This window comes from Amblyomma americanum, chromosome 6 (genome assembly GCF_052857255.1).
Source record: "Amblyomma americanum isolate KBUSLIRL-KWMA chromosome 6, ASM5285725v1, whole genome shotgun sequence".
Classification (NCBI taxonomy): Eukaryota; Metazoa; Arthropoda; class Arachnida; order Ixodida; family Ixodidae; genus Amblyomma; species Amblyomma americanum.
The window spans coordinates 59,452,573-59,472,795 of NC_135502.1; the positions used below are offsets into that span (position 1 = coordinate 59,452,573).

Sequence of the window (20,223 nt, forward strand, 5' to 3'; positions counted from 1 at the left end):
CCAGGAACCTTCACCCCAAGAACTAGCGCTTTAGAAAGGGAATTCATAACGGGCTGCACAGACAAAAAACCTTAGCCCGGAGTACGGTTCGGGCCAGCACTATCGTCCTCGGACATTTCATCTTGCCCTCCTCCCTCACCCTCACCTCATCATGTCTTCCCTCCGTCACCCTCGTCCTCACTAATTTTCATGTGCCCATCCTCCCTCACCCTCATGAGGGCTCACCTTCGTGAGGATGCCCACGTCTGGTCATGCCTGTCAAGGCTGGCTTCTGAGTGTTTCCATGCTGAGTATTGCATCATAAAGTCATGAAAAGAAAAAAGCCACTATTTGGGGTCGATCCCAGGCCCTCTGCATGCCAGGCGAGCACACAACGCATAGGCTACGAAGGGTCGTTGGTTAGGGTGTGTTAGAGGGGCACCTAGTGAATGCGTTATGGTGTGTATGACTTAGTAACGCATGTTTGGGATGTGTACTGATGTTATAGTAAATAAAATATATATACAAATATGCTAATTAGCCATGAGAAATTGCACAAAATGAAAAGGCGATTTTATGATGCTTCCTTGTACTGAAACAAATGGTGTGCATGTGTATGAGTACGTAGTGGCATAGTACGTCATGCAGTGTAACATAGATAATGATTGGTAATATTATTGGTAATTCATCATTGTAACAGTTCTTCTGACTGTTTTGACAAAAAATTATCACGACAGCCCTTGGCCTGATTGCCATGAAAAGTGAAATACCCTGCAAATAACCATCAAGTTTTTAGTTGCAGGAATAGACCAGGGAGCATCGTTTTACAGTGCTCCAAACATGTCACAAGTTCAGTAGTACTTCTAGTTGGTGCATGACTTTTGGGAAGTGTTGTATAGACAAATTGCAGAGGAGGGGACAACCAAAGTTTTTTTTTTTTTTGCCTTAAAAGGACTATAGACACCCCATTTTAGCTCCATGTTTTCTTCTCTGTAATAGTGCTTAAAACAGTAGATACATGGATCACCACATGGTACCGTATTTACTCGAATGTAACGCGACTGTGAATGTAACGCGAGGGGTGACTTTACATGCTGCCCAGCAGGAATAAATGAAACCACGAATGTAACACGAGGCTTAGGTACGCAAAACAGAGTACCGTTAATAGACCTCGTGGCCAATATGTTTATTCATGTTCCACGCTTTTCTGAGGCTGAGTTCTCGGAAACGGAGTCCTCTTTTTCACTATCGAAGTCTCCTGGTAACTTCTGCCGTATCGATGTTGTTCGTCACAGAGAGAATCTATTCCTCTTCTTCATAAATGTTTGGGCCCACCCACGAGATGCTCTGAACTTCCCAAAATCTCCCGAGCAACGTCTCTAGCTTTCCAACGGATCAGCTCGACACTGACCCCCACGAGATGGTTGCCCTGCTAGATAATAAAGTCCGCCACTTTTTTCTCCAGCTCGACGTGATGGCCGTGGCGAGGCCCACAAAATCCTTTGCGGTCGGGCTCACATTTAAAAAGTCCCTCCCGCTGCAGCCACCATCCGCGGATGGTTGACTCGTTGAGGTCAAGTCTTCGAACTGCCACAGAATTCCCGACCTCTTCAGCTAACAGGATCACTTTTCTCTTAAAACGAGCGCTGTACTGAGCACGATACGTTGCCATCGGGTGCACTGAATTAATACACTGCAAGCGACGCCACAAGAACACGACACGACGACATGTTGAGCACGAGGTCGCAACGAACACAAAAAAAATAACAGAGAACAACGCTTCGACTTTGGATGGATGAGGATTTTGGCTTTTGTGGTGCCCATGTTGCCAGCATAAGATCGCAAAACTGCACAAACCGAAACCAAACTAACTGCTTTGAAATGGCTGCACCGCGGCACTGCTTTAGGCCAATCGAAGTGCAGTATTCGATTATAACACGAGGGTAGACTTAAGGGGGAAAAAATCCTGAAAAAAAACTCGCGTTACATTCGAGTGAATACTGTTTACCTGTGACTGCTGAATTTCTTCTGTCATGCTGCATTGATTTCAGCTTCAGCGACCAAACGATGGCTGTGGCGTATAAGGTGCATTTTGGTCATGTCGAGCGTGAAAAGAACTGCAGTATAACCGTTGAAATTTTGTTTGTTGTCATTTCAGTGCTTGAAGCAGGCTGGCTTAAGCATTGTATTGAGTTAAAACTATGTCGTTTATAGTGCAGTTGTTGTCATGCCCCATGTCTTACAGGTCACAGCCAAAGCTGAAACAGAATGAAGAAAATGAGAATACTGCGGGGTGATCCATGTATACCTAGATCCCTTGCAAGAGATTACCGTGCAATCCACATAGAAGGATATTGAGAAAACCGAAAAATCCAAATTGTTATAACCAATTATTGTTATGTCTATACTGGCAAAAGAAAAAAGAAAGCGAACACACCCATGTGTTGCCCCATGCATGTAAGCACTGCCACCTGCGCTTCTTGATGGCGCACAATGTCTTGGCGCTCTGCCAAGTTCTCCAAGGGAGCCACCCCCACTGGAGCTCCTATTAAAATATAAATGCGCCGTGATGTTATTGGCACACAGCATCTTGGCTTGCTGCCAAAAACTACACTGCAGACAGGGTGAAATGGAGGAGCATGCTAAGGAAAACTAATGCTTTAAAAAGAAAGTAAATTGTGAACGACAAAAGTGGGCAATTGGTTCAGGGATAGCACCTTGTGCCAAGCAAGCTCTTCCCTCCTCCCTCCAGTGATTGTGACAACGAAAGCACTTGATTCCAAAGGCCACGTGCAGCACCTCCTCTTGGATTTCGCCGCGCCGGTCCTTTTGCGGAGTTTTCTCATCATTGGCTTCAAAGTATTTTATTTTTATCTAGACTTTCAGACAAATTTTGGTGGTCAACACCTTATGGGCGGCCAGAATTCCATCGTATCCACTGTTTCGGCGATAATTTTATCGTTATGTACGGTTTATTTTTACATAGGGGCACTAATCTAACGAATGATCATTATAAGCGATATTTCATCATATGTGGTACCGTTATAAGTGGATTACTCTGTACATGAGGGTTGGGGATAACACGATAAAAAGTACATTGTACATGATTTACAGTGATGGGAAATCGTTTCATTGATGAATTTGCTTCCTCACTGGCAGATTTGAGTAATTGGTAGTCGCCAGTTCTGTCGGAAGGTCATTCCAGGTGTAGGCAGTCTTTAGCCTTTTGTGGGACAATGGGACACATATCCCACTTTGTTCCCTATACTGAAGGCCTTGTAAGAGGCAGTGGGACGCAGCAGTCCCACTTATGCTGTGCTCTTGCCTGTCTTAAGGTTTCAATGATTTGTTTAAAAATGGTTTCAGCAGCATCTGCTGGGGGGAGGGGGGGGGGGGGGGGGGGGGGCATTGCAAGTTTTTTAGTTTTTTGCCTATATTTGATTTGGCAAAAAGAAACAAGGTCAAAATGCCTGGTGAGCGATTCCTTTTTTTTTTCTGCATAGAGAGGAACAACTCTAGATCACAACGTGCACTTGTTCATAAAGCTTTTTAATGCTGTCGCGTTAAAAGCTTTCAGCACTGACTGCTTCTGTGCATAGTGGCAGGCAGTGAAGTGGAAATGAAGCAATCTTTCAAGCTCAAGGTGTATTGCTGTCATCGCCATTATCATTAAAATCATGTGGTGCAGGTGGAAGCACGTTTGAAGCACCTAGTGGTCTATGAGTCATAGCAGGAGATACTTCATCACACCAAGAGCTGTCGTCACGCAGCTCTACTATGCTGAAAAGAGTTTTACGACTGAATATTGAGTGGTAATTCTCAAATGTCGTATGTAGAGATTGTTCTTGGGCACCAACTCATCAGTAGCCAAACATTCAGAACCGCCAGCAGCAAGAAGATCATTCATACAGTGGTGGGAATGATGCCAATTGCACCAACCTGTGCCATTGCATTAAACCTGCTACATGGCTTTTGATGAAAATGTGCCAGGGTACTATTGCAGCAACCAAGAGCCAATCCGTGGTGAAAGCTACATGGCAGTTTCTCTTGCCTAATGTGTACAGACATGACTTTTGTTCAATCGATATCTGTCGCAAAGGTCACCAATGGAGCCCAACCCCACCCCGTTTCAATTTGCTGCCTACCCTTAGTACTGGTGTGCATGCATTTTATACCTCTGTCTCGACAGCGTTGCGAACATGCCCTAAACAAACGCATTGAAGAGGCTTAACTAGTGCTAAATATCAGTCCTCGTAGATTTATTTGGCTATCGTGCAGCACCATCATGAGTCCACATGGTGAGTGCATAGCCGCGAGTAAGTTTTGTACGTGTTACAGCTGATAGCTCGATTTCACGGGCCTTGCGCTCATTGTAACAGTGCCATCAATATCTGAGCTTTCGTTTTGTTTGTACAGTCGAGCCATGCTAGTTCTAACTTTCAGGACAGAATTTTGGTTCTGTTGAATTGGAGTTGTAATTAAAATGAGCCATTTCTATTGTTGGGGTGGTATTCTCTGCTGGTTGGCGTAAAGTGATCACACTGCACACAGTGATCTCCAGCTTGTCTTGTTGCCGGTAGTCTTCCACCACGCGAGGTTTGAATTATTGTTACAATGCGAGGAAATCATCTGAGCTGAGTTTCTTCCTTGAAGAGCCAGCATAGTGCGCAGGACACGCATGGCAATGCCGAGACCATGAGTGAAGGAAAATGATGGTGCTCCTCGAGGCAAGGACCACACATGCATGATAAAACACCTTGTCGTGCTATGTGCAGTCATGTTGGACTGAAAAAAAACATTACGCATGTTTACACACTGCTGTGTTAATCATGAAGTTCAGTAGGAGAATGTCATCCCAGATTCTAATGTGTTGGACTGCAACCTCAGGAGGACCTTTTTTTTTTCTGTCCTTGTCGGGAGGGGAAGAAGTGACGTCGATACCATGCAGCACAGGATTAAATCTCTGCTGCGGCAACCATATTTTCGTGGAGGCGAAATGCAAAGCACACACATGTGCTGTATGATGTCAGCGCATACTAAAGAGCTTCAAGTGGCCAAGATTAATTGGGGCCTTTTTACTACAGTGCCTTCTCTTTCTTGCCTTCCTTACAAGTCCTTCCTTCATCCCTTTTCTCATGGTGTGTCCACAGACAAGTGAGACAGTTATTGTTCCTTTCCTTTACTCAAAAACAAATTTAATTTTACATGCACGGCATGCGCACATGCAGTGGTCTCCTTACCTCGTGTGCTGAGCTCTGCGTGGTCTGAGTGAGGGAGCATAATCGGTGGGGGAAGGGCAGCATGTGCCCACTAACGTCGCTATGAATTTTATTGCGATAGCTTTAAGGAGCTGGTGTCGCAGAAAATTCTGCGTCTGTGTCGGCGTCATTGACCATGAGCGAAAAATCCACGAAAAATCCCCAGTGAAGCAACCTAGGAGGCAGATGGGCCACCTAGGCCACGTGACATTGCGGCGTCATCACAACCTGTCCACCAGATTGTGAGCAAACTGCCCACTGTGGCAGGTAGCAGTTAAATTAATGATTGGTCGCTCAGGAAGAGCAACCTGGGCCACACAAGGCCCACTGCTGGAAGCATCTACCATCACAGGGCAGTGATGCATCGCTTAACTGCTGCATCACTGTGCCAGGAGGGGCGTAAGGACTCCAGGGGATCTATGAATGTAAAGTAAAGGATGACCAATTCTGCATACATGGGAATTAACCCATTACACTATTGCGTCGTACCCTTAGGGCAGTTGCTTAGCCGGAATTGGAATAGAATCAGAAATGGAATAGATTGGTGAGTGAAAGCAGCATGCTATCGCATTTCCTCTGCATCAGTCCAATCGATTGCCCCTAAATGTTTTCCTTTTTTATTGCTGGGTAAATCTACTTGAGCATTATAGGGGCTGAAAGAATTACGTGTACATTGCACCTACTTGCTACGTTCTTCAGCCTGTGGGAGATGCGGTGATAGTGTGGCAGAACTTCAACTTTTTTCTTCATTTCAAGCAGACTGGGAAACAGAGCAATGCACTTTTTCATTATCTTCATTACATCACACCCTTGACAAGAAGTCACCAGATAAGGCGGCCGTTACCATTCGATAAATTATTTCTGTGTTCTCGCGACCGTTTGTTCAGGCATTGCACAGTCTGGCCAATGTACCGGACTCCGCAGGAGAGGGGAATGTTGTACACTACTCCTGTGCTGCAGGCAACAAACTTATCGCTCTGCGCGGTGCCACATCCTTTCCTTGCCTTGGAACCTTCTTTCTTTTGTATTGCTGATCAAATCCCCGCAGGGGCATCTGCAACATGCAGGTGATGGTGAGTTGCAACACCACGGGTTCCCAATCAGTACGCCACCACGGACCTGAGCACCCAGGCTTAGCCATGCATGGCAGCGCCATGTCCGGGGAATAGGGAATGCTGGTGGATGAGCAGATGTCGAGCGCTTGGACCTTTAAGGCTCCTCAGCGGATGCAACATACCACTTTGGCCCCAGCTTCCTGTCGATGACACTTCCAGCCCGACCTGACTAGGGGAAATCAGTCGCCTTTTCCTGTCGTCCCCTCCACCTTTCACTTTCCTATCACCTTTCTTAAAACTTTCCTCTCTCCTCTTCCCTTCTTGGTTTCTTCCAATTTCAATTGGTAGTTAGGGTTAATCTTGTGTGGCGCAACTACCCTGAGTTTTCCCATATTTGGTTATAGCAGTGGTGTACAGCTGGCGTGGGCAGGACTTGTTTTTTAAGTTCCTGTCCCGTCTCCTAGTTGGGCTCCATCGGGGGTGGCTGGCACCATGACCGAAAAATACATTTTTTATGGCTACCTGCCTGCTTTCAAATGGTTTGGTTTTATGGGGTTTGACGTTTCAAAGCGACTCAGGCTATGAGGGATGCCGCAGTGAAGGGATCAGGAAATTTCGACCACCTGGGGTTCTTTAACGTGCACTGACATCGCACAGTACATGGGCCTCGAGAATTTCTCCTCCATCGAAATTCAACTGCCACGGCCAGGATCAAACCTGCGTCTTTTGGGTCAACAACCGAGTGCCATAAACACTGACCACGGTGGCTGCTTTCAAATGATCACCCTGTTTTCACATGACGAACTGAAGTGACCGCTTAGCTTTTCAGGAAAAAAAAAAATCGCAAAGTACCACATTACATTGTTCATAGTGAACAAAAAAAAAGCCAGCCAAACTAGTATCCCCATTCCTAGTGTCAAAAGTTCTCACAGATTCCTTGGTGACAAAATTGGCTAGTGGTGACCTCTTGCTCGAACTGCTCGATATAACTAAGATATGGAAGCTTGCAAACATTGAAAACTTTTGGTGATATTACTGTCTCCGTGGCACCATACAGATCGTTGAACCAAGTATGCAGTGTCATCTCAGACAGGGACTTTCTACGCCTAACGGACGAAAAAATGCTTGATGGACTGTCTGCTCAGGATGTCACTAATGTACATAGAATAAAAATCCTCTAAGAAAAGAAAAATTCCGACGAAATATCTGGTCCTGACCTTTCGCTCCTGCACCCTGCCCGAGTCAATTGAGGTAGGGTGCACAAAACTCTCCATCCGACCGTATTGACCAGATTATGATACTGTCACACTGGGACTGGTTCATGCGTACTATCCAACCCAGGCTTCAGGCTCCATCTTTCGCTGGGCGGCCAAAACCCTACAGAGTGCCTTTTTGCTATGCACAACAAGCAAGCTTTGTAACCTACGAGAGTTTTTAAATGTGTCCCTGTCGTCCTCCTGCAAGTACAGGAAGTCATCAGGGAACCGCAGCGTTGTCTACGGATGCAGTATCGGCCAGAGGAAACCAAGCAGCTTGGTTGTGGAGTGCTGTGTGTGATGTACACAACGTGTATCGGGAGCTCTGCCGCTGCTGAGTGTTCAGCCTGCATGCATTGTTTCCCATCCTGTGTTAAAAATGCCGACCTGCGTCAAATATGGATTGCTGTGGTACACGGAATGAATTACGAGGCAAGTGCGAAAAAACGAATACGTACTGTGTTTGAAACGGTCGACCTAACTACGTGGCTGTCGCAATACACTTGGCATTCAGTGAGCGTGTTATGGGAACATGCAGGTATGCTCGGAGCATTCGAGACAGGTTAACTGACTGTCTGTTTCGCTGGAGGACGGCATGAATAAACGTCTACTTCCTGTGGAGATCGCGTGCACTGCAGTGGTCCCCCTGTATGTTTGGTGGTGGCTGATCGGGGCCTTCGGCCCTCTTGGAGCTCGAACCTGCGGTTGTTGATGTCCTGTACCCACTGTAGTAACCAAAACACCGAGCGAGTAAAACCCTGTTCCAATTCTGCTGCTTGGCTACGCAAGACAGACACGTGCAGCCCGCAGCTAAAGCATTGTTATTTGTGTGTGTGTTTATACATTAGTGGCATCGATCTGTTTGGTCGCGTTGAGATAGCACGGTGGCTAACAGTACGATTGATAGAACCCAATGAATTTGGTCGAGTGGAGCGATCTGCCATGAGCCAGTTTTGGTGGTTAGAACCACCTCGCTTGAATTTGTAGCTCTAGTTAGTGCTCGAGCGCTATATAAGTGAGACACACTTCGTCAAGGTTCCTCGAATTATCCTATACCATGGATTTCATGACATTGCAGCTATGCACGTTAGTAATTTGTGGCTCCCAACAAGTGCCAGCCTCGCAGGGTTTGAGTTTGTAGCTTGACAAGACCATATCGAGCCTGCTATCTGTACAGGTATTCCTGCATTATCGCGCTAAGAGCAGGCGTGCAGATGAACAGTTAGTAGCAATGTTCGCTGCATTATTGAAGCCTACTGCATCGTTTTGCGAACTTTTAGCAACACTTGGTTTGAGAAAATCTCATGCGAAGTTCTTGTGCTCACGAAAGGCATTTGCCCTGGTGGTGGACAACGGGCCTGCAAAAGCCATTGCCAGTAGACACAATGGCCTCGCTGAAAGTCTCAGGGTAATAAACTCGATCACTGCAAATTATGCTGATAATTGCAGCATCATGCAGCATTTACGAAGTGCTGTTTGGCCGCTGCTCTTGTATGCGCCCTGTGTCATGTCACATCATGTGGCAGCCTGAAAGTTGTGCTTCTCTCTGCTTTGAACAGATGGCACCACAACGTTTTTAACATGGCAGCACCCAAATTTCTTTCCTGTTCTAGTCTATGTACCTAACCCTAGATGCTACTTCATATGCCAGAGGCTTGGCCACAGCTCCGAAAGCTGCCGTGGCTGTGATAGCTGTGCCAAATGTACCACAAATGATCACCAGCCTAACAACTGTGATGCTGCGCCACGCTGCGCAAACTGCAAAGCTGACCACGCAGCTTATTCAAGGTTGTGTCCTGCCTGGAAGGAAGAAAAGAAAATAATTACCATAAAGGCTAAAGAAAATATAACATTTAAAGGAGCAGGAAGGCGTTACTTAAAGACACAAGGCACATTCTGTTTCACACCCCATACAAACTTCACCTATGTGATGTGGGGGCGCGGCACACCACACCGGTCTCCGGCCCGTGCCCAGCTCAGTGATGCTGAGGCAGGGTCACTCGTGCCTCTGGCAGATGCAGCGAAAGCTGCTATGCCACCCTAGAAAACTGGCCCGCCAGCCATTAAGTCGGCAGCCCGCTAGGGCTACCCTCTCTGGGAGAAGCCTGCAATCCCTCCGCCCACGGGTTCCCCGCCTCCAGTGTGGCGATGGACAAAAATCAGAGCTTGCCCTCACTGCAGCGGCGGCGAAGCACTCTTGACTGAAAAAAATATAAAGTTCCAGTTACAGGTCCCCAGCAAGGAGGGCCCTAAGGTCCTGAATACATCCCCCCAAAATTATGGCATTCCTAATTCCCTGGAACTGCCGTGGAATCCTAAAAAGCTATAGCAACATAACAGACCTCTTAAGTTCTTTGTCGCCTGTAGCACTGTCTACAGAAGACCAACCTGGGACGGATCGTGCATTCTGTATGTGTTGATAACCTTCAAATTGCATGCACATCCTCTAGCTTATCAAAATGCGAGAGACAGATACAGGTTCTCTCCACAAAGGACAGTTGCTGCCCTTTTCTCGCTCAAAAGAGGCTTGCAGATTGATCCCAAGCTGCACTTCAGAAATTGTACTAATTTCTAGACATAACTTTTTTTGACAGAAAGCTCACATTCTTACGTCACATAAGCACCCTCAAAAAAGAAACCTTCCTGATCCTTACATATGCTGAAAGTACTCTAACGAAAACACTGGGGGTCTGATCGGATGTGCCTTTTACAAATCTACTGCTCCGTAGTACTGTCCACTTCAGACTATAGGCTATGAATGCATTGTGTATTGGCCTGCGAGATCATCATACCTTAAAAAACTTGATCCTGTACAAAACCAGTCTGGTTCTATCAACTGGCACATACAGAACATCCCCAAAAAATAGTCTGTGTAGAAACAAATGAACCATTCCTTGGAAACAGGAGAGCAATGCTTACCTCTCCATACATACTGAAAATAAGATCCCTACAAAAACACCTTCGTTACCCCATAGTTACTAAGTGTACATCCAGAACACAGTTCAGTAGTAAACCATAGTCAATCAAACCTTTTGTTATTACGGCTTGAAGATAACATGTCATGGACTAGGGATACTAGGTGCCCTACCTGAAATTGCCCTAAAACATGATCCATTGTCACCATGGTACTGCCTTCCCACTGCGTGTGACATCACGCTAACACATTTTCGTAAAGAAATAAACACCACATGAACATATAATAAAAGAACACCTGGCTTTAAAAGAGAAATATGCAAATTATATGGAATTTTACACAAATGGCTTGAAAACAATGCATGTCTGAAGTCCAGTAGTACAGGGGATATGGGAAAAAAATAAGATTGCCATCTTTACTGCTGAATGTTATGCAGTGTGTGGCTCTGAGCAAAATAGTACATGAGAACATCGAAAACAGTATAATTGGCACTGATTCCCTGAGCCTGCTCACAGCGCTACAGTCAAGAAATGCACTTGAACCCTTAGTAGGGAGTGTTATACTCGACATAGAAAAAGTCACAACACAAGGACATATAAGGTTCTGCTGGGTCCCAAGCCACATCTGCATAAGAGAGCTGACCCATGTGCTGCATGAGCTTGGAGTGGTGAAATAAAAAATTTGAACATACCTCATAAAGACTGCTTGAAGGTGATACATAGAACAAATGGCAGAAGAAGTAGGCTAATGAACTGAACAGCTAACAACACTTCATAAAGTCCACCTTGTGGGAATGGAAGTCATGCGGGCACCAGAAACGTTTCGTTGCAATAATCTTGTGTCATCTTCGCATAGGACACACACCTGGCTCATAACTTTTTACTGACGAAACAAAACAAGCCTCTTTGTGAAAGATGTGGAGACTAGCTCACACTAAACCATATTTTATTCACATGTTCAAAAATTGAAAAACTAAGAAAAGTTTATTACTCAGTTTTATAATGAATGCATTTGTTTTCGTCCAATGCTGCTCTGAGGTGATAATGCAATTGTTAACATTCCTTATGTTTTTAGCCTTTTAAGAGAAGCAAATTTTGTTGGAAAACTTTAAATTCTGACCTGCTGCCTCGCTTGATTTCTTGATACACCTCAGCCACTTTTTCATTCCTGAGAGGAAGGCAAAGTTTTTGATTTGATTTGTTGGGAGCCTTGAGATCCTTGCACAGCTAAGGATGGCTTTAAATCTTGTACTATTAACCACTTATAAACATCTTTTCCTCTGTTATCGCTATGTAATGCAAAATAACTTTTTAGGTCCTTTACACCATCGTTTCACACTTCTTTATAAAATTCTGCACGAAACAATTTTTCTATATGTTAGCTTGGCGCATGATAGCCTGAGATGCTTATGCGCCACTACACCCAACCCGACTCAAATAGCCCTATAGGCCTTTTACACCACCATTATTCTACAATTTTTTGTAATAATCTGCACGAAAAAATTTTTCTTTACCTTAGCCTGGCGCATACTAAACCCAGCCCAACCCTATTGCTGAGCAAATCTACTTGAGCTTTATAGCGGCTCGAAGACTTGCATCTACATTGTACCTACTTCAGCATGTGTGGTAGAACTGCAACTTTTCTTCTTTTCAAGCCAACTGAGAAGCGAAACAGTGCACTTTCTCTTTCTCGAACGAGTCAAGTAATGCTCTCGCATTAAAAAGTGCACTGCTTTGTTTCGACACACACAGATACTGTACACAGTCGATCACACTTGTCTAGAGCGCTCGAGAAGTGCCGTCTGAGGGAAATAAGGCAACATTCTAAAGCAGGTATTGACTTTCACTGATAATGCTTGCGCTGGAGAGCAGCCGAATAGACACGTGAACCGCACAGGCATCAGCGGCTTAACGCTAGCAAAGCAGTTGCGAAAAGATTTCACTTCATTTGCTCCGCAGCACGCCACCTGAGTGCTCTAGACAAGTGTGATTGACTCTGTACACCCACAATGACCAGTCCACATGAGAAGTGGTTAAAGCTTCTGACATCGCGAAGGAGCAGCAAAACTGTGTTAGTAAACCATTAATCTGTCTGTATGATAAAGAGATTGCGTGTATTGACATCCTTTGAGTGTCGTGTGCATCTGTGTGTGGTTTTTTGTATTGTACCCTGTATGATCACATGCGGATGTCTGAATGCTCCTTTTATAAATGACAGGTTATGCTAATACCGCCATAGTTGAGAGTCAGCACTCGTCCTGTGTCTGCCTTTCTTGTCCGTCTGTATATTGCACTGTTTATTCAGTATAAATCCAACTCAACATTCTGTGAAATGTTCATGCAGCTTGTCTTTTCCTTAAACCGTAGCCCAAAGTTAGCAGAAGTGCCTTGCATATTCGCATTTTTACATTATTTCTGATTATCAAACTCGTGCTACAAATGAGGAGGTAGCTGCTCGAGATTTAATTTTCACCTGCTACAAAGCCTGCTCCAAAATTCTTTTGGTTGTTCCTACCACTGTATATTCCAAAGAATGGAGGGGGCCTGGTACAGTGCCCTAGGGAATTCCAGACTTAATATGTGAAAGAGATGAGGAGCGACAGTTAACATAGACGAACTAATGGTCGGTTAGAAAGGCACGAATTGAGTTAATGATCAGCGGGTGCAGGTTCAGATGTGGGGTAGTCTGTGCCTTGAGCGGTCAAAGTATAAGTGTAAATTATGTAGAAGAGGGCAAGCTAAGTTTCACATGAGTGACCTTCAACATATGGTACAGTGACACATCATAGCAGCTGCTCACGTCTAATGTCTAGCACATAATTTTAAAGGAAACGCGCAAGTAGAAATCTGGCGGCTATATTTCTTTAATTCATAATGGGTGGAAAACTGCTTGGTCACATGGTGTGGAAAGACCCATGTGTTAAGGTCTACTTGAGACCAGACTATATTGCTTGAATTGGTGATAGATTATTATGGCGCTAGGGCATCTGTGGCCAAGGAGCGCCACGGCACAAAGTGTTTCCGACTTCTCAAGGGGAGGTCAAAGACCCATTTCTCATGCATTTCTCCGTAAAGAGGTTGAGTGCCAGGCATGGGAAAGCTTGTACCCGTTATAACACTGGTGTGTGCCGGCGGCAGTGGGGATCGAACCCCGCACCTCCCGCATGCAAAGCGGATGCTCAACCACTTGGCCACCACTGCGGTCAGAATATTGCTTGAATTATTCGAGATTGGATAGATTAGCAGCCCTCAGTGCTTGTGTGGAGAATCCAGAGCAGACTTCAGTTTTTGAGTTTTCGTGCAAATGTGGTGCAGCAGCAAGTTTTTATTAATGCTTCGAAGGTACGGGTGTCAACACAGTATGAAAGGAAACATATGATCACAGTCGATGTGGGCCAGTTGTGCATCTGGGGCTTTCTAAAAAGGGCACACTCTGTTGCCCTTGTGAGTTGTGTTTTTTAGAAAGTGTGTGAGAGTATTTACGAAAGTGCTTGTTAAGCACCTGCTGCTGTTTTTTTTTTTTGTTCTTGAAATTGAGGGTTTTTTTTTTTAATGAGCCAAAAATCCAGAAACCGGAACTTAGTGATATTAAGCTGTAATGGTATATTAACCCATAGATATTTCCTTTGGAAAAACTATCAAAAGGTATGGGCCAAATAACTAGCATTTAAAACCTATAACGCAACAGCTTGCAGTGCACTGCAGTTGCTGTGGGTAACAAACTTGCATTTTTCTCTGTTCCTGTCAAAAAGTGCATTTGGTTCATTTAAAAAAATATATAATCCTCAGTTGTTACTGTCCATAAATTGCAGTGGTGCATGTCTTCAGTTTTTGATACAGTTGTGCTGCCGGCCTAGGTTGGCACGTGTTTGCATATTTATTTTCTAAGTGCTTGCACCTGTACATTAGAATCACTGAAACACAACAAAGCAAGCAGCTGCTCAGCTGGTGAAAAAATTCACCAGTTTATGTCCTGTCAGAATATAGCCCCTCATCCAGTCCTTTATGTTGATCTCCAATTAAATTTTTGCCTCTTTTTGTCTTCCAGCACATGCACTCCTCTGGTGTTCTAACTATACTTCATTTCTTCATAATTTAGTCTCCAGAATGCTTCCTTCTTTTTCTTGAATTTTCCTATGGTCCTGATGCTGCTTTGTGGTGCCTTTATTTAGCCTGTTATTCTCTGAACGCTTCTGTGGGCCTTTAGGTGACGTTTCACTTTCTTCCCATACACTTCTAGCTACTGCAGTGCAGTAATGTAACGCTTCTCTACCACCCCAGTCAGCTCTTCTACCTCCTTGACTGTTAGCTTCTTTTAGCTGCTCACATCCCTACCATTCTGAACAGTCCCCCCCTCCCTTGCCTTTCTTCTTTTTTTTTTCCCTTGGACTCTCACCTTACTTTACTTTGGATTTATTCTTCTGAGTTGCACTGATTGCTTAAAGTGTGACCATAAGTTTTTCTTTCGTAATTATTTTTCTTTTTCTTTTTTCACAGGCATTTGATTCTGAAGGAAACTTCATTGCAGTGGTCCAGATGGCTTCAGGGTTAGTGAGACCTTCAGGAGTGTACGTGTCACCGACAGACAAGCTCTGTGTCCTCAACTATTTGCAGGGTGTGGCTGGAATCTACAGACTCTCCTATTCTTAAGAAGAATGCTATTGTCATTTCCTTTTTGGTTGCATTAGCAACTGGTTGAGCCTTGTGTTTTGCTGTGTAGCAACAGCATGAAATGTGAAATTGCAATGCATAAATCTACCTCTATACCCCATTATTTAAGGTCTTCACTGCCAGCTGCAGTGCAGTCTAAAAGGTAGATAACTATTGCTTGATGTACCTGATATAGCCAGCCTTGTTGTGATTATATAAGTATCTAGTTCTTTCTTTTTTACTGTTTGACAGTGTTGACAGTTTTGGTTTGTCTTTTCAAGCTTGAAAAGTACTGTGATAAGTTTTTTTGACATTTTATTGTGAGAATTTGTGTTTGTCTGTTCATGCTTCAAAATACTGTGATTTTTTATGCATCAGGCAGGTGCAACTTCATTGTTCTTTTACTTATCTTCATTCTGTCTGGTTTAATGATCTAGTCAGTACTTTGGAACCATCGCAACTTCTCGTCATTGGAACTCTAATTATTCTAGTCAGCTGTAGTGGTATCTACTTTCTGGATTTTTGTTTTTGTGGAAAAATAAACACTGTTTGAAGTGTGACCTGGTTGTCTTTTTTTTTTTGTACTGCCTTAGCAATAGTCCACTTTTGCAAAAAAAAAAAAACTGGACACCTAATTGTCATTAGCTGTGGCAGTGCGGCAGCATAAGAACCTCGTTCTGAGCAGCTATGTATGGCCACACATACCATACAAGTGGAGAGGGTGATTTCCCTCTCTGCACTTTGCCACCTGGCAGGTAGCAAGTATATGGCACGAACAGTTTTTATCCCAATTTGGCTCATATGTTTTCACATAAAATGCTGCTGTCTGTGTGTCCATGTAATGCCTCCACCTCTCCATCTACCCAAGTCGATCGAGGCACCTTCTGGAAGGTGCACCCTGTGGTAAGAGTGCACCTTCCAGCCGCCGCCTACCTCCACACTCCAAAAGGCTCTACCCACCAGAAGCCCAGAGTAAAACCAAAATTCAGATATGCAGTAGGAAGGCAATCGATGCAAAAGTAAAATGTGCAAACAATTCTGCTGACGCAGGTTTTTCTCACATTGCATGATGTGAACAATTGCTTGTGCGTTTGTTTTTTGAAGCAGTAGTCATCGGACTAATAAGTAGGGAGTAACTGCACAAAAGAACTGCTGTGTAAATCAAAACAAGTGTGTTGTATGTTCACAGTTATTCTCACAGTTGAGCCATTTACTGCTTGCTTCTTATGAGATTTTGTAAGGCACGGTTGTGCCTTGCATATTTTAGTGTACCTGTGCAAATATTCTATGGATGTGTTGTATGGGGCTGATAAACTTCATATTGGCATTGGTTTGCTGCTGCTGTTAAAGGGACACTGAAAGGAGTAACTATGTCCAGCTGAATTCAGAAGTGAGTGTCTCAGGACTTCAGATGCCATTTTTACTGAGTAGAAACTTGGAGAAGTGAGAAAATTTCATCAAAGTGAAGAACTAGCAATGCCCCTTGACAGCAGCAGTAACTGCATATGCATGCCTGGTTAAGTGAATTCGCCGTACGTAGCACAATTCCCTTATCGCGCTCTTATTTCAGCAGGGAACTGTATCGTCGAAACAGAAGCAACCTGGCGTATGCAGACGCGATACAAGAACGTGAGGCGCCACTCGCTTCGCAAGCCGTTCATTCGGCCTGAGCAAAGCCGCCCTGTGCAGTGACTTGAGTGCAAACGAACCATTAGTTCTGAGGGAAGAGAAGGAAGTGAAAGGAAACCGCGGTTTCATTTTCGTTGCTTTCTCTGGTGAACAGATCCGAAGGATACACGTAAAGATGACAATAGAGCCGTGTTTTGTGAGGATGTGAAAGCGAGAGCCAATTGAGCAATTTGTACATTTTTTAAGCACTGCAGTCACTTAGCTCAGAAAAGGCATGAGCTGTACCAAGGGAGTGAAATTTGTACTTTTTCTGTGGCAATTGAAAGCACCTTGACCAAGAACGTAACACAGCTATGGTGCTGAGAACCATGGTAGTACGTTCAAATCAACTTTTCGACGTGGGAGGTGGGACTGGAAGAAACTTTTCCGCTGCTGCCCTGTTGGTCCGGTCCTCCACCTCCCATTGGATGCAGAGGGGGGTTTAATCCAGGGTTTGGTTTTGCGAGGAATGGGCAATTAAGTGTGTTGGTAGTAGGTGGGGTAGAGCTTGTGGAAATGCAAGTGATGATACGTGTTGGTTTGGTGTTGGCGTCTTACTAGTTACGTCCAAGTTGCATAATTGCGAAACAATTAGGTGATGTTAAGGTTCACAAAAATTGATACTTTCGACTAGACCATTAAATATACCATATAGCTCCATAGTTTAGTTGCTTCTTAATTCAAAGGTAAAAGCCTAATCGAAATTGCACCATAAAAACAATGAAAACTCCCGTAAGACTAGTCATGCTGGCAAGAAACACGAAGCTGAGAAAATTGCATTTTAAGTCCGCGCGCTCCGGCCATTTGGAGGTCGTTGTAAAGACCTCAGAAAACGGTAGAATGCGGACGTTCCAAAAAGATTCACAATATTGAGTAATAGCAGGATGTAGGAGAGAGCGCCAGCTTTCGGATAAAACCAAAATGGCTGCCATCGGGGACGCGGGAAACGGGCACGAAGTTCGGCTCTATTTTACTCCGAAATCACCATTTACGCGCTTAGGAGGCGTGAAATATATCATTTTTTTAGTAGGAGGTCGAATTAGACCCTGAATCTGTAGGCAGGTACGTTAGAGTGTACTGAACCATGCCGTTTTGGCAAAATCGAAATTCTCACCTTTTTACACCATCAAGACCCGCGTCTCCCCTTAAAAGTGTTCTGAAACCTCCCGAGGAGAGCACTTCAACTCGCTGAATCACTACATTGTGTTGTCATGAAAGCCTGAGCTAGATGAACCACTTATGCACGCAGCTGGTGGACCTGCAATCACGCGCAAAAGTTGGTGAGCCCTTCCCAGCGACTTTTCATGCTCGCGCCCTCCTCCGTTGCTCGCACCTGCGTATACAAGATGAGAGGTGGCTATTGGTTAGATTCTTTCAGACGTGTTGCAGCTACCGTGGCCGTGGGCAATAAGCCGCGTAGCTCCGGCTGGTCAGGAAGCTCCGCCCACGGAGGTGGGGCCGGCAGAGGAGCGCCGACCTTCCAGCGTGCAATAATAATAATTAATAATAATAATGGTTTTGGGGGAAAGGAAATGGTGCAGTATCTGTCTCACATATCGCTGGACACCTGAACCGCGCCGCAAGGGAAGGGATAAAGGAGGGAGTGAAAGGAAGAAAGAGGCCGTAGTGGAGGGCTCCGGAATAATTTCGACCACCTGGGGATCTTCAACGTGCACTGACATCACACAGTACACGGGCGCCTTAGCGTTTCGCCCCCATCGAGACGCAGCCGCCGCGGTCGGGTTCGAACCCGGGAACTCCGGATCAGTAGCCGAGCGCCCAACCACTGAGCCACCGCGGCGGGTGCAAAAAGTGACGAAAGGAGAGGGATGGGCGTGAAGTCGCTGATATTAAAATTTTGGCTGCAGATAACAGCTTCTACAAAGCGCATTAGAAAAAAAAATTGCTGGGCAATATTCGTGAAGCGGCGTGCTTTTAACATTCCAGGCATACCGCAACTTTAACATTAGAGCCCCTTTAATGCGAAAGCATTATATGGCTCATCGGCAGCGAAACCCGGCGTTGACCAGCAGGAGTGCGGAACACCTTCCAGTGACCTCGTCCTGACGTCAGCCGTAGACCGTAGGAAAGCGACCTCTATCTACAGTAAAGAAAATATTTCTTCCGAAAGTGTGGACGGTCTAAACAAAAACCTTCAGGTTGCAAGGCGATCGCTTTTTGGCGAATAAAGTTGAACCTAGTGTGCGCATTTCCTTACGACGGTATGCTGATGAGTAGGCGCATCATTGAAAGGAAGGAATCTTTGATGAACCTCGCAACAGAGCTAACGATGAGACAATGAAATGATAAAATCATTTCTTGCATGAAAACGAAACTGGTACGAAATTAACAGCTGTACGTTGTGTCACCTTTGCTCATTTGCTGGCAGGGACCCCGGAACAGGAGGGGGGGGGGGGGGGAGCAAGGGGGACGGTCGCCCTCTTCAACATTTTTCCGGAGGGGGCAGCCCCCACCCATGGACTCCCCAATTACTTGCACTTGGATAAGATTTCTGACAATTGAAACACTTCCGTTCTAGGACTTCTTTAATGCAAAGCACAGTGGGGTTCGTAGCTAGTTGTAAAGCATTCCATATATGAGTGACCTAAACCAGTCACGCCTCAACAGGAGTCTACTGTTTGACCCGTGTACATGATCATGACTAGCAGAATTTAAACAAACTATGCACACACTTTTTTTGAAGCAATTGATCACTCCTCTTGTGCAAAGCTTCCCATCTATAAAGCTTCCCATTTCAATTCGTTTTATATTGCTGTGAATCTAATTTGCACCGTTTGATCGTTCGCGCTGAAAATCGCCAGCACGCGGCTTGATAATTTTGTTTTGTAATGCGAGATATGCGACCAGACTTACCTCCATTGATCGTGGCCTCGTGCAAATACTTCATTTTTCCAGGTTGTTGTGGTTGCTTTTGGTTCTTTATCTCGAAGATTCCTTGCCAGCTTTAAATTGAGCGCGGCCAAGAACTGCAGGCATTCAGTTCGATTACCGCCGAGCACGTTTGTGGCTATCGCCGCCGCCGAGTCATTAATTTCTTAGTGGGCGTGAGTCAGCCCCTTAAACAGTTTCTTTTAAAAGCCATTTCGTTCTCTTCCTGACTGCTGGAGTGTCGTCACCACAACGCGTCAATTTGCATCAACCTTTGAACATTGAAGAATAAAAATAAAGATACAAAATTTATTATGTAAATGAGCATTAAATAAATAAAAAACAAAATGAGCTAGGAGCCTTGCCCCCCTCCGAATGATCGTGGTTTGTAGTTGTTTGAACTGAACCAGCAGGAATTCAGCTTTCTGCTTTCCTGTTGGTTGAAATGTCCCAACAGGGATCTGATTCCAGCTCAGCACTTTTTGCTTTTCACCTTGGAGAATTTTTTCTATTGGTTAGGCGACAACAGGAACCGCATATAGTGGTGAATCTCGG

At 44.8% G+C, this 20,223-nt stretch overlaps 1 protein-coding gene across 1 annotated transcript in view; it reads left to right on the forward strand.

Annotated features, from left to right (window-relative positions):
* LOC144093558 (uncharacterized) overlaps nt 1-15,670 on the forward strand; it is a 50,743-nt gene extending 35,073 nt beyond the window's left edge. The window contains exon 7 of the mRNA XM_077627089.1: nt 14,959-15,670. Within this exon, the coding sequence (XP_077483215.1) occupies nt 14,959-15,111 (153 nt within the window). The 3' untranslated portion in view covers nt 15,112-15,670. The remainder of the gene's footprint in view (nt 1-14,958) is intronic.
* The last annotated feature ends 4,553 nt before the right edge of the window (nt 15,671-20,223 follow it).